This window comes from Anopheles bellator, chromosome 1 (assembly GCF_943735745.2).
Source record: "Anopheles bellator chromosome 1, idAnoBellAS_SP24_06.2, whole genome shotgun sequence".
Lineage (NCBI taxonomy): Eukaryota > Metazoa > Arthropoda > Insecta > Diptera > Culicidae > Anopheles > Anopheles bellator.
Window position 1 is genome coordinate 3378401 of NC_071285.1, and position 19799 is coordinate 3398199.

Below are 19799 nucleotides of genomic sequence, written 5' to 3' on the forward strand. Positions count from 1 at the left end.
TTTTTTCCGTCGGTATTTAAATATTGTTCTTCTGTACCTCGTCTTCGCTGCGGCAATACAAACTTACACTTTGATTTATTCTACAGCATAGCGCCATTTTTGGGGAGACAACAGTAACACATGAATATTTGAAATAGAATAGACACAGACACACGCGCGCTTTATGTGTCCCGTTTGCCCGTTTCTGTTCCGCTACGTTCCCCTTTGGCTTCCGTTTCCGGTGACATCTCTGCCCGGATGTGTAGCTCTCTAAGTATCCTCTTGTGTACGGTTGGTTTTTGCTGTTTTCCGAATTCCGGGGACAGAGCGGGTGGTATGGAAATTGTTTTGCTCGTATATATTATTAAAATATATATGTATATATTTATATATGCACAGATTTTTATATAAACACACTTTCGCCATCTGCTTCCGTTTCCGCTGTAGTTACAATGCGAAGCATCCCGGGTTCTCAAGCCTGTCCCCTGTTAGCCCCACCAAAAAGCGTCAATTGAACCATTATTGAGCCCTTACAACAGTTCAACCCGACCTTTTTGGTGGACCGCTACCGCTTTCCCTTGGCGTCATTCTCTGGCTCCTGTAGAGCCGAACAGATCTAGTAACAAAACAGTGGAGCTGTAGAAACAAAATCAAAGGCCAGCTCGAAACTAGTATAACCTGACAATGGCAGACATTTTGCTACCGTAACAGAGCTTATTATTTGTTTCGAAACACAATTTACAACTCTTCGCTTCACTTTACACACCACTCGGTAGCCATTATTATCCGTAGCGGATCGTAGCAACACAACAATAGATGCACAGTTTCTCTACCTAACGTGGATCACATGGATCGGTTACTGCGATGCTCGCTCCAAACCGAATAAGTCACCGCGACCTGGCAAGGTGCGAAAGGACATGGGTTAAACTAGGACATTCACTTAAACGCGCTCCCCATTGCCGCCATGTGCATAATATCAATGTCCTTAAAAGTAACAAACAAGCCCGCACTCTTCGCTCGTGTGCATCGCCTACTAGAGACGCGTAACGAAAATTAGAACCGAACTCTCTGTCAACGGAACTTTCAACGACATTTGGCTTTATCTAACAAACCTCCCGACGCGGACTACGGACCGCCGCGCCGCACTGCAAAATTCTATGAACAGTTTACAAACGATTCGTTCCGCATCTCGGATAACAACCAATTATACGCTTTGTTCGAAAACACATGTCACGATATGAAAAATTTAATAGGATTTCTAGCTTCTTCTAATGATACTACTACTCTCACGGTACACGTGGGTTTAACTTTACAAGTGTAAATCACACCATAAGAGGAAAAAAAACGGTCATGATTCGGGGGGCAAAAGGAATTCAGAGGTCGACCTTTCCTTTCCCTGTCTGCCGGTCTCCGCGATCGAGAGTGAGAGAGCCTCTAACGCTTTGAAACAATACCTGTTCTTGCAAGCCAATTGTAAAGGGAAAAGCAATCAACTATTTGTAACTGAAAGTGACACCGGCTGCCGGCTGCGTTACGGTACCGAAAAGTAGAACCAAAAATAAGCGTGCCGTTTATGAAATTCTACTGTCGGAAACGGCACAAGGTTTCGAGAAGGAATACATTTTACGCGCCACTTATAAGAACCCTAGCGAACCGAAGTCGGTGCGTCATGTGTTTCATTGGCCTGCTGGCCAATTGGCCGACCTATAATAGTAGCTAGAAGCTTTTTGCAATCATAAATTTTATGACTGCCCATTGGCCCTCTCTTGGCATCCACAACTTCGAAGTGGGAAGGATATATAGCATATTTGGTATAGTTTCACAACTTGTTTTTGTTGTTTCTGACCACCACTGGAGCCCAGAAACCACCCGCACCCAGCGACACTTGTTCGCGCTACCCGTGCGTTCGGAGTGCAGTGACTCCTCGCGGACGGAGTGGCGGGTACAATTTTATTGCGAGAGTAATGGAGGATTGATTGATCAGTTTTAGTTGCCGCTTTCGTTCTGGCGCCCGGCCATCTTTCGTGGCCATTTGAGTTATTTGTTTAATGTGTTTGTTTCTCGTTCGCTTACTTTTACTATCTCCCTTGTAGTTGTTGTTATCGTGTAGAGTGGATTGTAGGCTTACATCTGTCCTTCTTTAAAGCTTTACCCCGATCGAGTAAACGCAAGGTGTGGACCATAAACGGGCCACATTCGGCCTCGGATTTCGGTCTCGGCTTGATTTAATGGACTTCCTTCTGGAAGTTTGCACAGGTGCTTCGGCAAGAGTCTCCAAAACGTATACGATACGTATTCGCTCTCTCTTTCTCTCTCTCTCTCTCTCCCTCTCTCTCTCTCTCTCTCTCTTTTTCTCTCTGTCTCTCTCTAATAAGCTGTGTTTTCGTTTGATTTACGCTGTACAGTGCTTCTTGTTTTCAACTTTGGTTAAGGATGGCGCGCTTGCTGGGCCTCCCTTCAACCTTCGCCGCTAGCAGAAAGAGGACAGTGGGGAATGGTGGAACTGTGGACTGGAAAGCTTCGCTGCACGCTCGCGTTCGGCGGGTTTTGGAAGGCTTTTCACATCCGGGGGGGGGAGGCCGATGCGCTCAACAAACATTAGAGGGGCAAGTGTCTTAACCTTAAAGATTCTTCTCATTATCACTACGATTCGACTGACTGCATGCAGTGACCTTCAAATGGTGTATTCCTGTAACAGGAGCGAGTGTGGTTACTGGAAGGGGGTGTCTGTGCTTATGATGTCGCCGTCAGCACTGCTGCTGCTGCTGTGGGGCTTCGTGTCCCTGCACTGCTTGGGTTGACTTGTTTTCGTTTACTTTGAAGAGCTGCACCGTGATTGCAATCTTTAAAATATCACACAACAACAGAGAAAATCTGATGAGAAATGGTGGACCACGGTGGACACCAGCAACGGCAACCTACCAATCCAGCCGATTAATACTTGTCAGGTTGATGATCTTGATCGGATGTCAAATTTGTGGTTTGTGTTTACCGCCGCAAAGCCGACACGAGACCCCGATCCAGTGGCAAGCGCGCAACGGTGGATAGCACCAGAGACATGGCACCAGCAGCGAAAGCAGGGCCAAGCCGATCCACCTGTTTTGCGGGGGTCACAATTAAAGTCAGACTCTGGTCGAACATCGCGGAATTTGGAGTCTGGCGCGCTTACGTACCGCTTTGTGCAACCGGATTCGCCGGTACAGAGACACGGATGAGCTGCCGTTTCACCTTCCGAGTCCTTCATGCAGTGGTACAGCATGCAGCGCGCGCACGGCATCCCGGACACGTTCTCGATTGCCGTCCGGATGCAATCCGGCGCATAATCACATGAGCCCTTATGGTTCCACTCGTCGTTGTAAAACTCTTGACAGTATCTGCAAGGTTTTGGGGTGGGAACAGACTGTTAAGGTTCGTCTGTCGGCTGGGACACCTGCAACACGTACCTGCATCGGAGCCGCGTCTTGATGAGTGTCCCTTCCTTCATGATGGGCGGCAAAGAGGTGGCTCCGGCGTTCGCGGCAGCGTCCAGGGCGTTCCGTTTCTTCAGACTGGAGGTCGAATCGCGCCGGCCGCCTATGAGTGATCCGCTGATCGGTGGTTCTTCAATGACCGGATAGTTATAGTCGTGCACCTTCAAGTGATAGAAATTATACTTTAGCTTGATGTCGCACGGCTTCGCGATCGCGTCGTTCGAATCAGCGGTTCGGCGGTTAACACAATCAAAGAGAGAAAGAGAGAGAGAGAGACAGAAACAGAGAGAGAGCATGCACGGAGAGAAGAGGAGAGAAAAGATGTTAAACATAAAGTTTCATCCTTGGCAGATGGGAAGCAAAACATAAAACCGACGGTGTGCGTTGACCGATTTGGCCATTAACTTCGCGCGTGTGGGGATTCCGGGTGACGCCAAACCGGGCCAGATACTTACGTCGGTTATCTGAACGTACGAATAGTTGTCGCCAGGTACTAGAGGAGTCACTTTGTCATCACCAGGCTTGCTGATCAGCGGTGATGGTTTATCGCCCGATATGTATTGAATACTGGATTGCTGCTGCTGCGGTTGTTGTGATTGTTTGTCGACGCTTTCTGCAATGCGGAAGCGGAAAGAGTTAGACAACCCGCGACAACGTGCTTCAGGCAGGACTTACGGTGGCTTCCGCTGCCCTCGGAGTTGGAGCGTGATTCCGATGGTTCAATCGGTAAGTCTAGCGTCTGTCAAAAAAGGAAAGAGAAACTATTAGAGAACACCGACACCGAACCGAGGATTCCACTTCCTATCGGGACCACGGCTTGTAGCAAAATGCGGAGAGTCTGGCACGCATAGGAAGGAACACCGTGGGACTGTGCGCCGTGTTTTACTCTCAGGAGGATTGCCTCTACCGGATGATGGTTCGACCTACCATGAACACGTCGTCCTCTCCGACTGTTTCATCATCGTTTTCGTTGTCATTCACCGCCGGACGTAGTGTGGACGAAACGACGGCATCGGTCGTCGGACCACCGATGATGGCATTGGGGCCACCGACGGTAGCAGCGGCCGCAGCAGTTGGTAAACCATTTTGTGTCGTTGTATTCGCCATGCCTGCAACGGAAGAACATTCAATTTCAATTCTGGTCACTTTTAATGTGCCACGCCAAACAAATATCGAAAGAACGACATTATTCAACAACACCCGACACACACGCACGAGCACGATAAACACACAAACTAAGGTCAAAAGTGACCCATATTGACGTTGACCTATTATGCTCGAGATCCCTAAACTACTGCCTTATGTCACCACCTACGGCAACTGGGATACCAATCGGGGGATCCTGTATATTCGGATGACGCCTCCGGAACTGTGACGCCAGTACGTTATGTAAAACGGAAATCCTCCGGCCCTTGAATCCACTTCTCAGTGTCTCCTGGGACTCTCTGTTTCATTTTTCAATTACACATTACACTTGAAAGCGTCCGTTTCCTACAACACAATGAAATAATGCTAAATGTTGGGCTTTTTGAGCTATGTAGTGGAAAAATTAACGCGCAAACAGTTGGCTCCAAAGGCCGATAGCTTAAGAGATCAATCATTGCTACACGGGACACGATCAACCACGAGATCAGATCGATAACTTCCGCTGACCGCTGGCAGTGGGAAGCTGGCTTTGGGAAGCAACGGAGAGAGAGAGAGAGAGAGAGAAAAGGACACAACGCACAACACAAAGAGAGCAAACACCAATGGCACAAGCAACACAGATCGACTTAGCAGAGGGCAACACGGCCGGGGTGCCCCTGTGAGGGTTGCGGACATTTCCTTTCCAACTTACCCGAAAGGATCAAATGCGATCAATACCATCGTGAGGGAGTGCAGTGTGCGTGGAGTTCGCCAACACGCGAGTCCCGAGCATGTATAACGCGTGTATTGGGGCGCAATCGCCGAGTAATGTAAACAACAACGTTCGGTCGACGTTTCCCGAAACACACAGAGAAAACACGGGGATGTAGGAGACCGAGTGGCCGAGTGGTGCGTGTTGGGAAGATGATTGCGCACGCAACGCACGCGAGGACAGAGGGCAAAGATCGTACCGTACCGGGAGAGAAAGAGAAAATACAAAGGCAGAATGTGAGGTGGTTGTGTGGCAAATGAGCAAAACAGGTGTGGTAACAGGGGGAGGTGCGCGGAACGCCTCGTCCACGGAGGTCAGGAGCGCGGTGGCACATTAAAAGACCCGAACGGAAAATCATTAAGCTCGCCCAGGAAGAACAAAACGTCCACGCTCCGAAGGACATCAAACACGGTGCACACCGGGAGATGGAGAGCGGGCGGGCTGTAGAACCGGAACCACCATCAAGGACGGAGGACCAACCCGATGCGAGAGAATCCCCATCCGAAAACGGGAAGGAGGTGGTGGTCGTCGTCGTCGTCGTCATCGCCGTTGATGGCCTGCTGTACGCCAAAAATGTCCCCCGGTTGGCGCTATAAAGGTATGTGTGCGACGAGTGTGCTCACCATCAATGAGGTCATCGTAGGCACGGATGATTCCCTTGTCGAAAGCCCTTGCATCGGCAGCCGTCTGAAAGGTGAGCCCGTTCCGTTGCTTTCCAGCGCGCCAGTGATGAAAGGTAGGCATGACTTTGAAGTACTGCAAATCTCTATTAATAACACAACTTAGTATAACCTAAAATTAGAAAACCGGAAACGACCGGGAGAGAGAGAAAGAGAAAGAGAGAGAGAGGGAGTGAGAGCGAAACATCGAGGATGAGGCAGAGGATGCGAAACATAATCGATCCGAGCGAACGATTGCTCCCCGGATCGAGCTTGGGAAAAAACTTACGGTTTGGTCAGATATTCTTTGCCCGTAAATGATGTACTCGTGACCGCCACCGTCCGGCGGCAGTCGTGCACGTTTGCGGATGGAAACGTTCGCCAGGCCACCGCCTTGCAGTGGTAACCAACCTTCCGTACTCTCATCTCTGGCCATCACTTGTGCGCGTACTCTAACTAAGAAATCACTGCAGGAACGGTGGAACGGGCAGAAAGAGAGTTTTTGTTATTGCCATGAACATGGTTGACTGCAGCAGGTCAAGAATTGCCCCACCCCCGCGCTTCCCCGCACACCAGGTGCGGGAACCTCAATAAAACATAATGAGAAGTAAACAGAGCGCCAACGGAGTGTCCCCTCCTGTCTTTCCTCCGCTGGTCCTGAAACTCGCGCTTGCTGCTAATGCATTTATGCGCTCCCGCTACGCCCTTCGCTGTCCTTCACCGCTTCCATGGCCAACTGTGCCCAAGTCCAAGTGCTCGAGCGAGCGTCAAGCGGGGAGGCTAGGGAGGCGCCAAAGTGGGCGGTGCACACAGAAGGGTGAAAACATCATCATCATCATCATCATCATCTACAACATTGCTTGCCACCCGCGTCGTTGTCGACCACAACTCGCTGCTGTGACCCCCAGCCCCCCGCCCTACCGCGTGACTGCCTAACGCCCTAACATCGGCGGCCGACGGCCGAAAAGAGAAGCAGCGTTGCTTAGTGCGCGCACGACACATCGCGCAAAAACATTCCGAAAATAATCCCATTCATTCTTTTTCTTTAATTTTCATTGATATGCAGCAGGCCGTGGTTCGCGCTCGCTCGCGCACGCCTTTCATCTCGTGTGCCCGCGTTCTCTCTTTCCCACTCTCTCGCGCGCGCGCGCGCCCTCTCGCTCGAACAAGGAGGCGATGCTCGGCCGTTCCGTTGTGCGCGTTGGGTGTGTGCAGCACACAGAGTGGGCCTGTGGGGGGGCTTGGAAAACACAGTTTGCCATTCAAGCACCGCGCGCGCATGGCATTCGAAAAAAGGTTTGGTTTCAGACAAATTCGCCAGCACACAGAGCCAGCGCACGCCATCATCCACTTTGTGTCCCCCCGTCGTCGTGCTGTGTCCGCTTACCCTTTGGCGGTGTGAATGGATGACCCAGAAGCATAAAGAGCGGCTAGAACACACTTTTCCCCACCGTACTCTCGATCTCGCTTAGTCGCGCTCTTGTGCCTATTTCTCTCTCACTCACAAACACTCTCTTTCTCACATGCACTGTGCCTCTTCTATTGCTCTATGCTCCTATTATTGTTGCTGAATGATAGTTGGGCTTTCACATTCAATACTCATTCGTTTAGCGGACAGGCGGCTCACATCGTGCTCTATTGCTGAAAATCATAGCAAACTAGATGGTTCCGTTCATTCTTGACCTAAAATGGTCACAAAAATGCACGCTTTCAACATCGAAAGAAAGAGAGCAAAAGAAAAGAGAAAAGGAGAGAGAGAGAGAGAGAGAGAGTGCGTGAAGTTTGCGCGAAAAAGGAGCAAATGCTAGAGGGAAAATAGCGCACATCCACGTTTGCTGACGGAAGGAGGACGGCGGCGGTCATCAGTCCTTTGCGATCGCGGAATTCATCTGCCACAAACCTTGAAAGGCGTTCGAAGGAGACCCGCCGATAGAGCAGCAGTGAATGGAGCAATAAACCCCTTTTCGGCGTGCGGAAACCCCAACAACACGCCGCCAGAGCCAGAGGATGCTGCATCCGAGTGTGTCCCCAGGAGAGTTTTCGTTGCTCTTTACGCAATTTCTCGCGGCCCAGCACCAGAGGGTTAAACAACTCGTAACGCAGCATAGCACACTCTGTACGCGTTGAACGATCCGGATAAGCGAATGGGGAAGGCTTCTCGCACCCCCACCCCCCTTCAAACCAGTAGTGGGTTGGCTCTGGGGCCGGTTGTGAACACACGCGAAATATGGACCGCGCGTAGGTCGTAACGGTGACGATGGTATCTCTCTGCCGCCGACCAAGGATCGCGCGACCACACGTTCATTCACAAAAATGTGACCACGGCCGCGTCGCGTCGACGGCCACGCATCGGCGGCAAGGCACCGTGTCTTCGTCGCCCCGTGCGGGGCGGCGGCCGGATCCGGGCGGAACGGCGGAAGACACGAATGAGATATTATTAATGATCAGCATTTCCTGTCCAGTTCCGTACGACTGACATTTGCGCGTTTCTCTGCCGAATCGTTTTGCCCGCCGTCCCCTACCCGGGCGTGCCCCGTCAAGTGGCGGTGTGGCTGTATTCGCTTCTGGCCACGGTGGCAGCGGCTGTTTTGCGGATGTGAAAATCGTTCATAACAATCGATTCGCCGGGTGTGTGCCTTGCAGCCTAAGCCCTATCGTGATGCAACACATCCGCCCCGCGGGAGTTATATTTAAGCTTGATATTTACTTTGTTTGCTCCCCTGCTTAGTGCCAGAAAGATCAATTGATGGGCAAAATATAAGTCGGTAGCCTAAGAAAGTGTTCTAAATTGGTCCCACTGCTCAGGGCAAGCAGCTCGTAGCGTTGCGGGTGCCATGCTGAAAGCATATTTTTATATGCTGTCACCCACCCGCTGCACTCGGAATGGCAGATTCACAAACGTTTCAATCCTTCTGTGCGAAATCCTGAGGAAAACCCAACACCTTCCTTATGTGACCTTACTCTTCAATGTGAGCTTCGAAGAGGTTTCGAAGCCAACGTGCAGAGCAGTAGCCGGAAGTGGTACGGTTAGAATTCACGTTCTTTGCATGATATTTCTCCCCAGCAGTGCGTGCTTTGTGCACTGTTATGTTCTGAAATGGGGTAAAAAGTCATGCGCACTTAATGGCGCAAACACGGCGGCCTGCCTGTGAGACTCCCTCCCGGCCCAGAGGCGCATTCATTCGGCAATCGCAGTTGGCTGGCTAGAGATTATTCCATATCCAGGCGCGATCGAAGCAGCCCACGGTTTGCTCACTTTCTCACGACGGTGCACGAAGCAACAAACCATTGCTCAAATCACCACTCATGGCCGGAGAGGGAACATATGCAACCCGGACCACCACCGAACACGGGACGGGCCATCCACATTTTTCTCAATGAAATCCAGCCACATTTGCCTTTGCTCATTCATAAAAAACAGTGGCACGCACACCACCATGGATGGCAATCCCCCACACGGATTCCCCACATCATCTCGGGGTCGCGAGAAACGTGAGCGAAAAGGGTTCTCCCCATCTCATCACGCTCTCGCACGCTTTCTCTCCCGCGACATTTCGCGATACGGGCGCTCGCTCGGGAGGCGCCAGCCACAAAAAGCTGCTGAAGAGGTCCTTGCAAAAAGGACCAAGAAGTCCCCCACCGAAAATTGGCAGGGAAAAGATGGAAAGCAGAAAGAGAATGAGAGCGAGAGAGAGAGAGAGAGAGAGAGAGAGAGAGAGAGGGAGAGGATTGGCTCTCTTGCCCCAAGAAGCGCAAGTGATTCGCGTATAGGCCCAGGATTCGTCTATCAAGGATAAGGAACTATCCGCAGATCGGGCACACACGGGTCTAGAATGAAAAGTGTGCCATGGTGTTGGTGTCAGGAGCCGGCCATGAAGAGAGCAGGCTGACGGCAGGACGAACATACACAGCGGCAGGACACGGTGAAGGCCGCCGAATAAGGACCAAGTGACACAGTCTCCACGCCCGCGCACGGTAGTGTTGAAATGTGACCACCACATACACTTGTTTGTGTCCGCGTGTGTGTGGGGGAATTCACACGCGTGGATAAATCCACCAAACAAGGAAAACGATGAATGATTTTTTGATTCTCTCCTTGCCACCACAATCTCGTTCTCTGTCTGTGCCAAAAAAAAACCTGGGCCCAAAAGCCTCCCAGGAGCTCCTTCGAAAATGGGAAAGCATTGGTCCTTCGAATGGCCTCTTTCCCGATCGTTGTCGGGAGAACCCTTTTCGGCTCCACATGCGTTCGTAAAATCATGTTTGTTGGATGGAAAAGATAATCGACAATTTGATTCTGAAACAGCGAATGTCCTGAAGATGCTGTAGAACTTGCCGTGTTTCTATTAGGACAAAAATGAGAGAGAGAGACAGAGAGGAGGAGCAAAAAACGGGAAACGCGGACGGAGAGATGCGTACAGAATTATAGAAGGGCGTGAGAGTATCGAGAAATACACTCCCCAAGAAAAAAGGGCCGAGGAGAGGACGCACAACGTCACCTAAAATACTCCTGGGGAGCTGTTAACGAAAGTTGACGGTTTTGGGGTAGAGTTATGTTTTGGTGGCTGAAAACCCAAATTTTTGTCGCTCGGGTTTGCTCTACTTACTCTTCATATGCCTCGGTCATGGTTAGAAATCTCGAATATACTAATATTTTGCGGTCGCAGCACTGTTTTCACCATTTTTGTAGCTGTACATGGGCTCCAACCGAGCGAGCGGTTTCACTGGGGCGATCTGTGCGGTCACGGGGCGCGCGGTGGTGCTGTTGCTTCCGAAGTCGAGCCTGTCGAGTCTCGAGTCGGATTCCTTTTGCGGTCCGTAGGACTGCTTTTCGGGCCGGGAAGTCACCTGTTCGTTTACGTGCGCTTGATTTCGATGGTTTATCTTGAACCAGACGCTAGACCGGTCACATCACCAGAGTCTGTTCCGCACAATTATTGCGGTCACCGACCACAAACGGATCCCACCGAGCTTGATCCTTGTTATTGGATACTCCTTTGGCCACGCACTCTCGCACAAACACATGCAAAAACCGTTGAACGAACCGTCGTTCCAGACCACACCAATTTGCGCGATCCGTGTTTCGCAATTTTCGCACGGGCTTTTTCAGATTATTAACACATCGCTACCGCGGCGCTGCAAAAAGAGAAAAACGCAAAATTGAGATACATTTTTTCAACGGAGCCTTTCCATCTTCGTCCCTTAGGTCTCGCTTATCATTTGTTGCCGCAGAACCGCACTTAGTCACCCAGCATCACCAGCACACCAGGAGGACACTCGGGGATACAGTCGCACACCGAAAACCTGTTCGCAGGAACATGTGTTTCGCTTTACATTACATTTCACAGCCCGTTCCAGGGCCCGCTGATAGACAGAAGCGCGTAGAAAATCCGTAATCCTGGGCAGGCGACCCAGCAGGCGCTGAAGGCTGACCACATTTTTACGACCTTTCGAGGACCGAACAGGATCAGACTTCGTTCACCTCTGACGTCCGATAATTTTCGCTTTATTATTGACCGTTGCATTCAACACGCGCATGTTATTTTTTACATGCATTACACTCATTTTTGATCCGAAACGCTGCGAACCGCGAGGAGGTACACACTTTTCGGATGGCACACTGGCCAATTTCGGGGCCCATCGAACGCGCCCCGTCCGAGGTGCCTTTTCTGGTACACGCCCGTCTTGCGCCAGGAATCGGCGGGGCGCGGTGACCACACGGCCAAACTTACTGGCGACTCCCGAAGCTTCCGGCACTTAATCGGAACGTGATCACGGTACACTGGAATAGGCTCCCGAAAACCACAGCACAGAAGAACCCGGAGCAGAACAACGACCGACGGAACGCTTTTTTCCCGCAGCTCGTTTGTTGCACTGGCTGCGATGCTACCCTTTTTTGCTAAGCTTGCTCGGATCACGAGAGATTCAACGCCGTTCTCAGCATCTCCGAGTGAGAACGGAGATGATGAGCGGAATCCTGGTTACCGTGGGAAACCGAAAACTTCCCGAAGGAATTTTGGATGTTAGATGAATCGGGTGCTTGTCGTAAAATTACACCTTCATTTCACGAATTCGAATTTCTAGCTGGCGATTGGAATGGTATCATTTTATCACAACAGCAAGGCTCCTCATATTTTCTGCTCTCGCTCTCGCTCCTCGCTGTTCGCGCACGCGCACTATCTCACTCTCGCCAACCAACAGATCACCATCCTCACGCACACCAGTCGCCTACTCGCACACACACTGGCCCATCCGATTTCCGATTGTCCTTTTTTCGGAAGCGAGATAGAAACAGAGGCCTGCTCGCGCTAGTTTCTCATTCATTCATCGCAGCCAGCACACTCGCAGAAAAAAGTAAACAACGTCCAAAAGAGCAGCACGCCAACATAACCTCAATTGCAATTGCTGGGTCCGGAATCACTCCCGCGCGTCCTTTCCGGCCAAACAGTTTGTCCCTTCGGTCACCGAAAGAAGCGCAGATCTATTTCGCCAGCGCTAATTTATTTACACACCGTTCCGTCCTCCACCAGCACTTGTGAAACGGAATGGCCCATCGAAATCCTAATTCGTAGCAAAACCTTCAATCCTTTTGCTTGTATGAAACGCTTCCCGTGAAATGGCTCTGAAGCTGGCTGCAAACCATTCCGTTTTTCCGTGATCAACACGGAATTCTTTAACTCGTCCGAAAAAAAACCCTTAACCCTTTACCGTGTGAAATGTCAAATTTGATTTCTGAGTTTACTGACCAACCTGACTTCGAACCTGACTATCGAACCTCAGACCTTACTATGAGATCCAACACACACACACACGACGCACCGCACGGTGTGTCACCAACACCAGCACAAAAAGCTCCTCGAAGCTCCGACACTATACGAAACTTTCCGATTTTCAAAGTCGAATTCGAAATCGAATTCGAAATTGAATTTTCGTAATGCTGAGAAATATTTCGTTCTGTTCGTTTTGGGATCGATCAAAAGAACGAAGGTGAAGGGTTTAATCATCGGCATCACTTACAATCGAAAGTGACATTTCAGTGCGTTTATGTCGTATTACAATTTACAATTGTCCAACTCACTGCCCACGAATCAGGACCTAAGATTACCACTTGCGCGCGTGTGCTTCGTAGCAGTTAATGGAAAGCAGCTATACGAACTACAGAAACAAAAGTAACCCGATCTGAGCCCCGTCCTGGAGCAAGGATGCCCTACAATCGGAAATTAAATGGTGCCGCAGCTAACAAATAGATCGGGGATAGGATAAAAATACTTTGCATCACACATTGTTAAACAGGGTCGGAACGGGTCGTAAATGGGAACCCTAAGCTAGTCCGCTGGTCATTGCTTAAAGGTGCCTGTGGAGCCCGCTACGTGGCAATACTGTGCCATAGGACAGGGAAACGGATACTGGGTGAAATCTGTACTATTTGGCCAACGAAGCGTCGAACGAGAAGCTTCCGGAATAGCGGACACGCACGCACTACTTATCCGGCTGCGAGTGACCGCTCGGTGAATTCGATTGATCGTCGATCAGAAAGTTGCCGGCCAACTGCTGCTGCCGAGTCGGCGTCTGGGAAGCCGAGTTCGACGAGAGCTCCGAGTCGGAATCGGTCATGGCACCGGCCCCGTTGCCGCGGAAGCCACTGCCCGAGCGCATGTGCTCCTGCCCGAGCAGCGGTTGGAACACATCGATCGGCGGATACACGTGGTGGCGTCGTTGGCTGCCTCCCGCCGTTCCTGCGTAGTAATGCTCGTCATTGTCCGTGCTCCGAATGCTGCCCGAGTTGGGGGTGTTGGAAGCGGACCGACGGTACGAGCCGCCACCACCACCGCTCGTCGCTAACATGTCGGACGGCGGAGACCAGGTGGTGGAGTAGAGCGGTGACGCAAAGCAGTAGCTTCCGGCACGATAGCCATTGCCGTAGTTATCGTAGCTCGGCAGATAGCTGTCCGTTTGCCGTGGGTTGTAGTAGGGCGAGGTGGCCGCAAAGCCATTGCCTCCGCCACTACCACCTCCGCTACCACCGTGTGACGGTGTCGGAGGCTGGCGGTAGCTGTAACTGGGGGCGTACGGTGTCATTGCACCCCAGATGCAGTGGGCGGCCGTCTGCGAACCGGTGACGATGTCCGTGTAGATGCCCCGATGATTCTCGTACGGCGTTCCCGGATGATACGTGTCGCTCCACTTGGCCTGCGATGGCGTGAAATCACCTTTAATGTAAAGCTGTAACGTGAGGTTTTATTATTAAATGAAATCCACCCAAGTCCACTGTCTGCTCACAAGCACGCACATACCTGAATTGGCCTCCGGAAGCCCTTGCTCAGATGGCGCGGGATGCCCAAAGGGTAGCTGTGGCTAAAACCCACCTCCGGACTCAGCAGGTAGTCGTGGAAGCGACAGGGAAAGAACTCGATGTTTTTGTAGTTTTCGAAAATAGTTTCCTAACATTGAAACGGAAAAGGACGGTTACGCCAAGATCATACACCAAGAGTGCAGGTCCTTTTAGCCTTACCGTGAGCTTCTTCTTTTTCTTGTAGCTGGCCCAGTTCTGTGCTTCGAGAATGAGCTTTCCGCCCGGGCGCAAGTGGTTGAACATGCGCTTAAAGGCGATCTTCAAGCCCGCGTCACCGTAGTTCAGATGGATCCACTTCGTGACCGAAAGGCACAGGATCAGATCGTACTGCTGCGTGTCGTAGTTGATCAGCGATTCTTCCTTCACGACGTAGTTCATCTGTGCGGAACAGGGGAACACACATTTGGTGAGCCACAAGCAATCGGGGAAGAGAGAAGCGGCCACTTACCATCTTGAATCGAACGTTGTGAGGGAATTTGTGTTCCGGCTTCCCGATGTCCATCTGGTGCTCCTTGCCGCTGAGATTGCCCATCGTGAGGGGAAACGAGATGGGAAAGTACTGCGAGTGATCGGCTCCTTTCCCCCGGCCGCCACAGTGCCCATGGTGGCCATGTCGGAAGGTGCGGCCTTGCCTGGCCGAGAACTGTTTTCGACGTCGCTTTTGTTTTAGCCTTTGCAACCGTTGTGCGAGTCTTTGTTTATACGAATTTTTGTGCTCTTGCGGTTCCGGTGAACCTTCCCGCTGGTCAACGTTTTCCTGAGTTTGCCTCCGTGCGTTGTCCTGTGGTTCTGCGGTGGCGCTGCGGGCACAGCTTCCACAGTCCACGGTTGCGGTCGGCAAAGTGTCGATATTTGTTGCTGGCGCTGCTCCGTCCAGCAAATGACTAGCCACCCTACCATCGGGTAATGGGTCCGTGCCGCGTGCTGCTTCCGTCGTGCTTTCCGTGGTTTGTTGCTGCTCGGATGCTGCCTCCTCCTTCTGCCCGCTGCTCACGTGTGTGTTGGGCTTCTCTTTAACTTCCGCAGGTTGTAGCAGCGTTCCCGATGTCACCGTAGCGCTCCGTCGTCCCCCGGACACCTTTCGCGGCACTCGGACATAGTTGGCCAAGTTTTTGCGTGCCTTCGCAATCAGTTTGCCGTCTACGTCGACTCCGGTGGCGGATTTCGTGTGCAGCATCTTGGCCACAGCGATTGTCATCAGGCCCACGTTGCAACCAATGTCCAGGACGTCCTTGTCCCGAAAGAGGTACGGATTGCGCAGAAACACCTTTAGCCGTACGTCGATGAACTCGTTCAAACTGTGGTATCCATAGTAACGATCATAGTTACCATAGTGGTATCGGTTCGAGAGCGCCAACTCCGTCAGTGATCTCGCACTGATCGCAGTGCCAGGAGCAGAAATATCAACTTTTTCCTGTTCCGTGACCGGGAAACTTTGCAAACCCGACCGATCCTGCTTTGTGCCGTCTCCGGCACCGTGCTGTGCCTTCAACGAATGGTCATCGCTTTGTGACCGGATTACGCCACCGGTCGCCACCGTTTCGTCGGAGTGGCTCACTGAGCTTTCGACGCGATTGTCCGATTGTTGACGCAAATGCTCTTGTCCCGCACCACCGTCTTCCCGGCGTTCAGTCGCCCCTGGAACAGGTTCCTCTCCCAGTGCCGACGGTGGGCAGTGCTGTTCGTCGGCGTTCGAGGCAGAAGAGTAGGTTCGTGTTCGATTCCTCCCAGCCCCGCCGGCCGCTCCACCGCCACCGGCATTCGCTGGCCAGTGCACACGCTTCCAGCCGCCCGGTTGCGGTATGACCGGGCTGACTATCTTGTCCATCGAATCCATTCGCCGGACCTTGTTCTTCGTACTGTTTGTGCTTTCGCTCGTGCGCCGCTTGCGGCCACCGGCCGCTTCAAGATCGAGCTTCAGGTTACGCATCGCCTTCTCACGCTCACGTTCCGCCGTCAGTTCGGGTTGTGTGGTGCCAGTTGGCCCCAGACTGCCACTAATGGATCCCAAGCTCGACACAGACGCCACACCACCACCACTACCACCGATCGCACCTCCATTGGCACCGACGGTGGCCACCGTCACGCTGCTTGACAGGAGCAAGTGGGTCCCTCCCGATTGGTGCGTTTGTTGGTGCAGAAAGTGGTACTGCTGCTGCAATGAGGAAGGACACGATGCCGATGTGACTTCGGCGAACTTTTGGCCAATTCCGGTGAACGATGCCTCCTCGGCAGTGGTTGCCTCTACTTCGCCACCACCACCACTGCCCGCACCGGTGGCACTCGCAAGCTCCGCACCGGGAGGAGGCAGCTGGTCGATCACCAACAAGCTTCCGTCACCGGTCACGTTACGTTCCGTGGCGGTGCGTGACTTGCGCTTGCGCTTGTTACGCGGCCGCTGTTTTCGCTTCATCGGTGAGCACAGTTGCATCTCGTACTCCACCGAGTCGACCGGATCTAGCAGATGCAGCGGATCGTTGATGTTGGGCGGAATTATCACCTCGATCTTGGCCTTGTAGTGTGGTGGCGTCGGAATGGGCGAAGATTTCGGCGTGACCGCATTCTCCGACTCGTTCTGCAAACTGTTCAGGTTGAGTGGATCGGAAATGTTGCCGCCGAGCAGGAACTTGGTCGGCGGGACGATACAATCCTTGCGCGGGCGCTTGTCCGGCAAAAAGTACTTGGACACCGACTGGAGCCGCTTGTTGCGGAGCCCCATCGGGCTGAGGTTCTGCTGTTTCGAGTGTTTGCCTTTCTGCTGCTGTTGCTGCGGCTGCTGTTGGGAAGAACTCGCTTTCGGCAGCTCCTGTCCCTGATAACCTTGTGACGCCACGGACGGCGGCACCGTCTGCACTTGTGATGTTGAATGTTGCAACTGTTGGCCAGCCTGTGATGAGTGAGGATTTTGATGCTTTTGCTGCTGCTGCTGTTGCTGGAACAGCCCCAATTCGGCGGCCGTTTTTTTGGGAAACGAATTGTCACCGGTTTGCTTCGTCGGTCCGGAGCCCGCCACACCAGGATCTTCGGCGGCGGTCCCATTGGACGCCTGCTCCGCGGGACCCACTGCGTCTTTTCTACCCTGCGCCGGACCATCTTTTCCACCGCCGCGACCACGGTATTTATTCGCCTTCCACTTTTGTTGCTTCTTTTGTTTCTTCCCCCCGGTGTGCTGTGGGGGCAGTTGTTGTTGTTGCCTTTGCTGTTGCTTTTTCTGGCGACCGTGGCCACTACCACCACTAGCCACACCAGCAAACAGTGTCAGTGTCGCGAGAGTGGAACCTTTCTGGGATCTTCCCATTGCTGGCCTCGCGGCCCGGTGAGCATTGCAGCGCCGGGTTTCCTCTCCTCTGTGTAGGACACCCGCCGTCTCACCTTTCACAGTCGCTGCCAAATTAGCGCCGTCGCCGCCACCGCCCTTGGCACCATCTGCCGTGGATTCATCATCCGCAGACGCTAACGTCGACGAGCTACCTTCCATTAACGCCCGGTTGCTTCCAGCCGATTTAAAGGTCCTCGAAGTCTGCAAAATAAAATAGAAAAGAAATGGAAACGGTAGTAAAGAACTCATGGCACAAATCGAGGTGAATCAGGCGCCCTGCAGAGCAGCTTTGGGATATCATTGTGCCACTCCGAAAGAGCTCCTGGTGTCCGCGAATCGGTACATATGTTGTTTCTTGTTCCGTTCTGACACTTCGCTACCAAAACATGTGGCAATTATGTGTGGGATATTTTCCAATAAATCCAGTAAACGGCCGTGTATCGCTTCAACACTTTAGGGAAAAGGGGATCCGTTTGGATCTTTGCGTGGCAAAAGCCGACTGTTACTGGTGATCGGTCAAATAAACCAACAAAGTTTGCGTTTCGTAAAACATAAAATAACACCACGAAATAAAATGTCCAGCAAAACGCGGAAACAATGGATCACCCCGCCTTGTGCATACTTTCGGCCATAACCGGTTCCTTTCCCCCCTGGCTCGCGCCAAATGCCAGATCCTTTTTATGTCGTTTTATGCGCGCACACACGGCTAGAGGCACGAAATTAGATGCCCGCACAGGAATGCCCGCAAACTATCGACACAAAACACACGCAAAATGCCCGTTCCATGTGTTTGTGTTACGCGTGCAATTGGCCGTGATGAGCGTGTCACATCGCGCGAAATGATATAAATCCGTACGCCCCACGAGACGAGGCGGCGGAGGAGAAAACAAAAAGGGTACGCCGGGAGCGAATGAAAAACAACAGCTCCGCGCGAGCTGTCACACGAGTGGGAAACGCAGATGCCCAATACGTTGCCGCGCACTGGAGTGAGCAGGACGAGCGGCCACGTCGAGAGTGCGAGACAGAAAGAGTAGGAGATAGCGCAATCCAGAACGGGCGAGAAAGAGAAAGGATCCGCAAGTTCGTCGCACGAGTACGAAACGCGACCGCGAGCGAAAGAGAGAGAGCATCTACCCCCTTTCATCCATTTTTGCATCTGAAACCAAAGTGGACAAATTTTTGAACGCACACAATATCGCATACTAACCTGATTCTACACCCCAAACTCGCTATCACGCAACACACCAGTTCTCCACCACGCGCCTTCGCACTACCGGAATTCTGCAGGCCAAAACCCCTTCCGCTGAGTATCCTTTGTATGTCCCCCCGTGTACTGCTATGATTTTCCCGGGCACTGTTCTTTCCCGTTCAACGGCTTTACCCACTAAAACTGCACATCGGCTCACAATTTCTCACGCCGGAGAGAGAGGCCTAAAATTAACATAATCAACAAATCGGTGTGTTGTGGACGATTTTGTTCCTTCGCGCCCCGACACAGAAACAACCTACGCTTTTACCTAGCGAAGCATTGCTCACTTTTCACTTTGTGAAATGGCCAAACCCTTCTGTTTTTCTGCGTAATGGAATCAACACGGAATCTGTGCGTAAAATGAAACGGGAAAACACGTCCGAACACTTTAATCAAAACTGTATGTATGTGTTTGTATTTTCTGACCGCCTGACACTTTTCTTGACTCTGCGTTCCCAGTCTCTATTGTTCTCTTTTCTCTCTCGTTTCTCTGACGTTTCAGAGGTTTGCTGCCTTTTGAATGGACGGTTAAACTAGCGGTTGATTTCTCTCTTTCCCTGGCTTGCAAACGAAGGGCAGGACAAGAATAAAGACAATGATGATCAGTGCTATCGATACTAGTAACAGGAGTAACTAAAAAACACGGGTTTTGTTAAAAATTTTCAGGGCTACTAAATTTATTGATCTGATTCAGGTTGTTTTTTGTTTAATCTTAGAAGAACCGGGCCGTATTTATAGTTCAGGTTGTTGTTGCATGAGAATTTATGAATGTTGTCGCTGGTCCTTGTTGATCCTTGTTGTGAATTTTCGAATGGACATTGAAGACCGCTGCCGAATGAAACGCTTTGCCACATACTTTACATTGAAACGGCT

At 51.7% G+C, this 19799-nt stretch overlaps 3 protein-coding genes across 5 annotated transcripts in view; all 3 read right to left on the reverse strand.

Moving 5' to 3' along the window:
• Positions 1-14: 14 nt before the first annotated feature.
• LOC131206693 (sprouty-related, EVH1 domain-containing protein 2) lies at positions 15-10708 on the reverse strand. Of its 3 annotated transcripts, none has more exons than XM_058199359.1 (10): positions 10613-10708; positions 6295-6472; positions 5970-6138; positions 4377-4399; positions 4125-4188; positions 3905-4062; positions 3423-3610; positions 3153-3353; positions 2902-3075; positions 15-2822 (listed from the first exon to the last, which is right to left on the reverse strand). In XM_058199359.1, the coding sequence occupies exons 1-9, from the start codon at positions 10630-10632 to the stop codon at positions 2949-2951; spliced, it is 1128 nt and encodes a 375-aa protein (XP_058055342.1). In that variant the 5' UTR covers positions 10633-10708; the 3' UTR covers positions 15-2822; positions 2902-2948. The 3 variants fall into 3 exon arrangements, with proteins under 3 accessions (XP_058055342.1, XP_058055340.1, XP_058055339.1); XM_058199357.1 differs by having other exon boundaries at positions 3423-3652; XM_058199356.1 differs by having other exon boundaries at positions 3423-3652; positions 4377-4558.
• Positions 10709-13069: 2361 nt separating this feature from the next.
• On the reverse strand, positions 13070-17836 carry LOC131206658 (7SK snRNA methylphosphate capping enzyme bin3). Its single transcript, XM_058199316.1, has 4 exons — positions 14807-17836; positions 14518-14736; positions 14300-14446; positions 13070-14228 (listed from the first exon to the last, which is right to left on the reverse strand). Exons 1-4 carry the CDS (start codon positions 17834-17836, stop codon positions 13485-13487), a joined length of 4140 nt encoding a protein of 1379 aa, XP_058055299.1. The 3' UTR covers positions 13070-13484.
• Positions 17837-17861: 25 nt separating this feature from the next.
• The window catches only part of LOC131206660 (zinc finger protein 286A-like), a 3644-nt gene continuing 1706 nt past the window's right edge, over positions 17862-19799 (reverse strand). The window contains exon 4 of the mRNA XM_058199319.1: positions 17862-17878. Within this exon, the coding sequence (XP_058055302.1) occupies positions 17862-17878 (17 nt within the window). The remainder of the gene's footprint in view (positions 17879-19799) is intronic.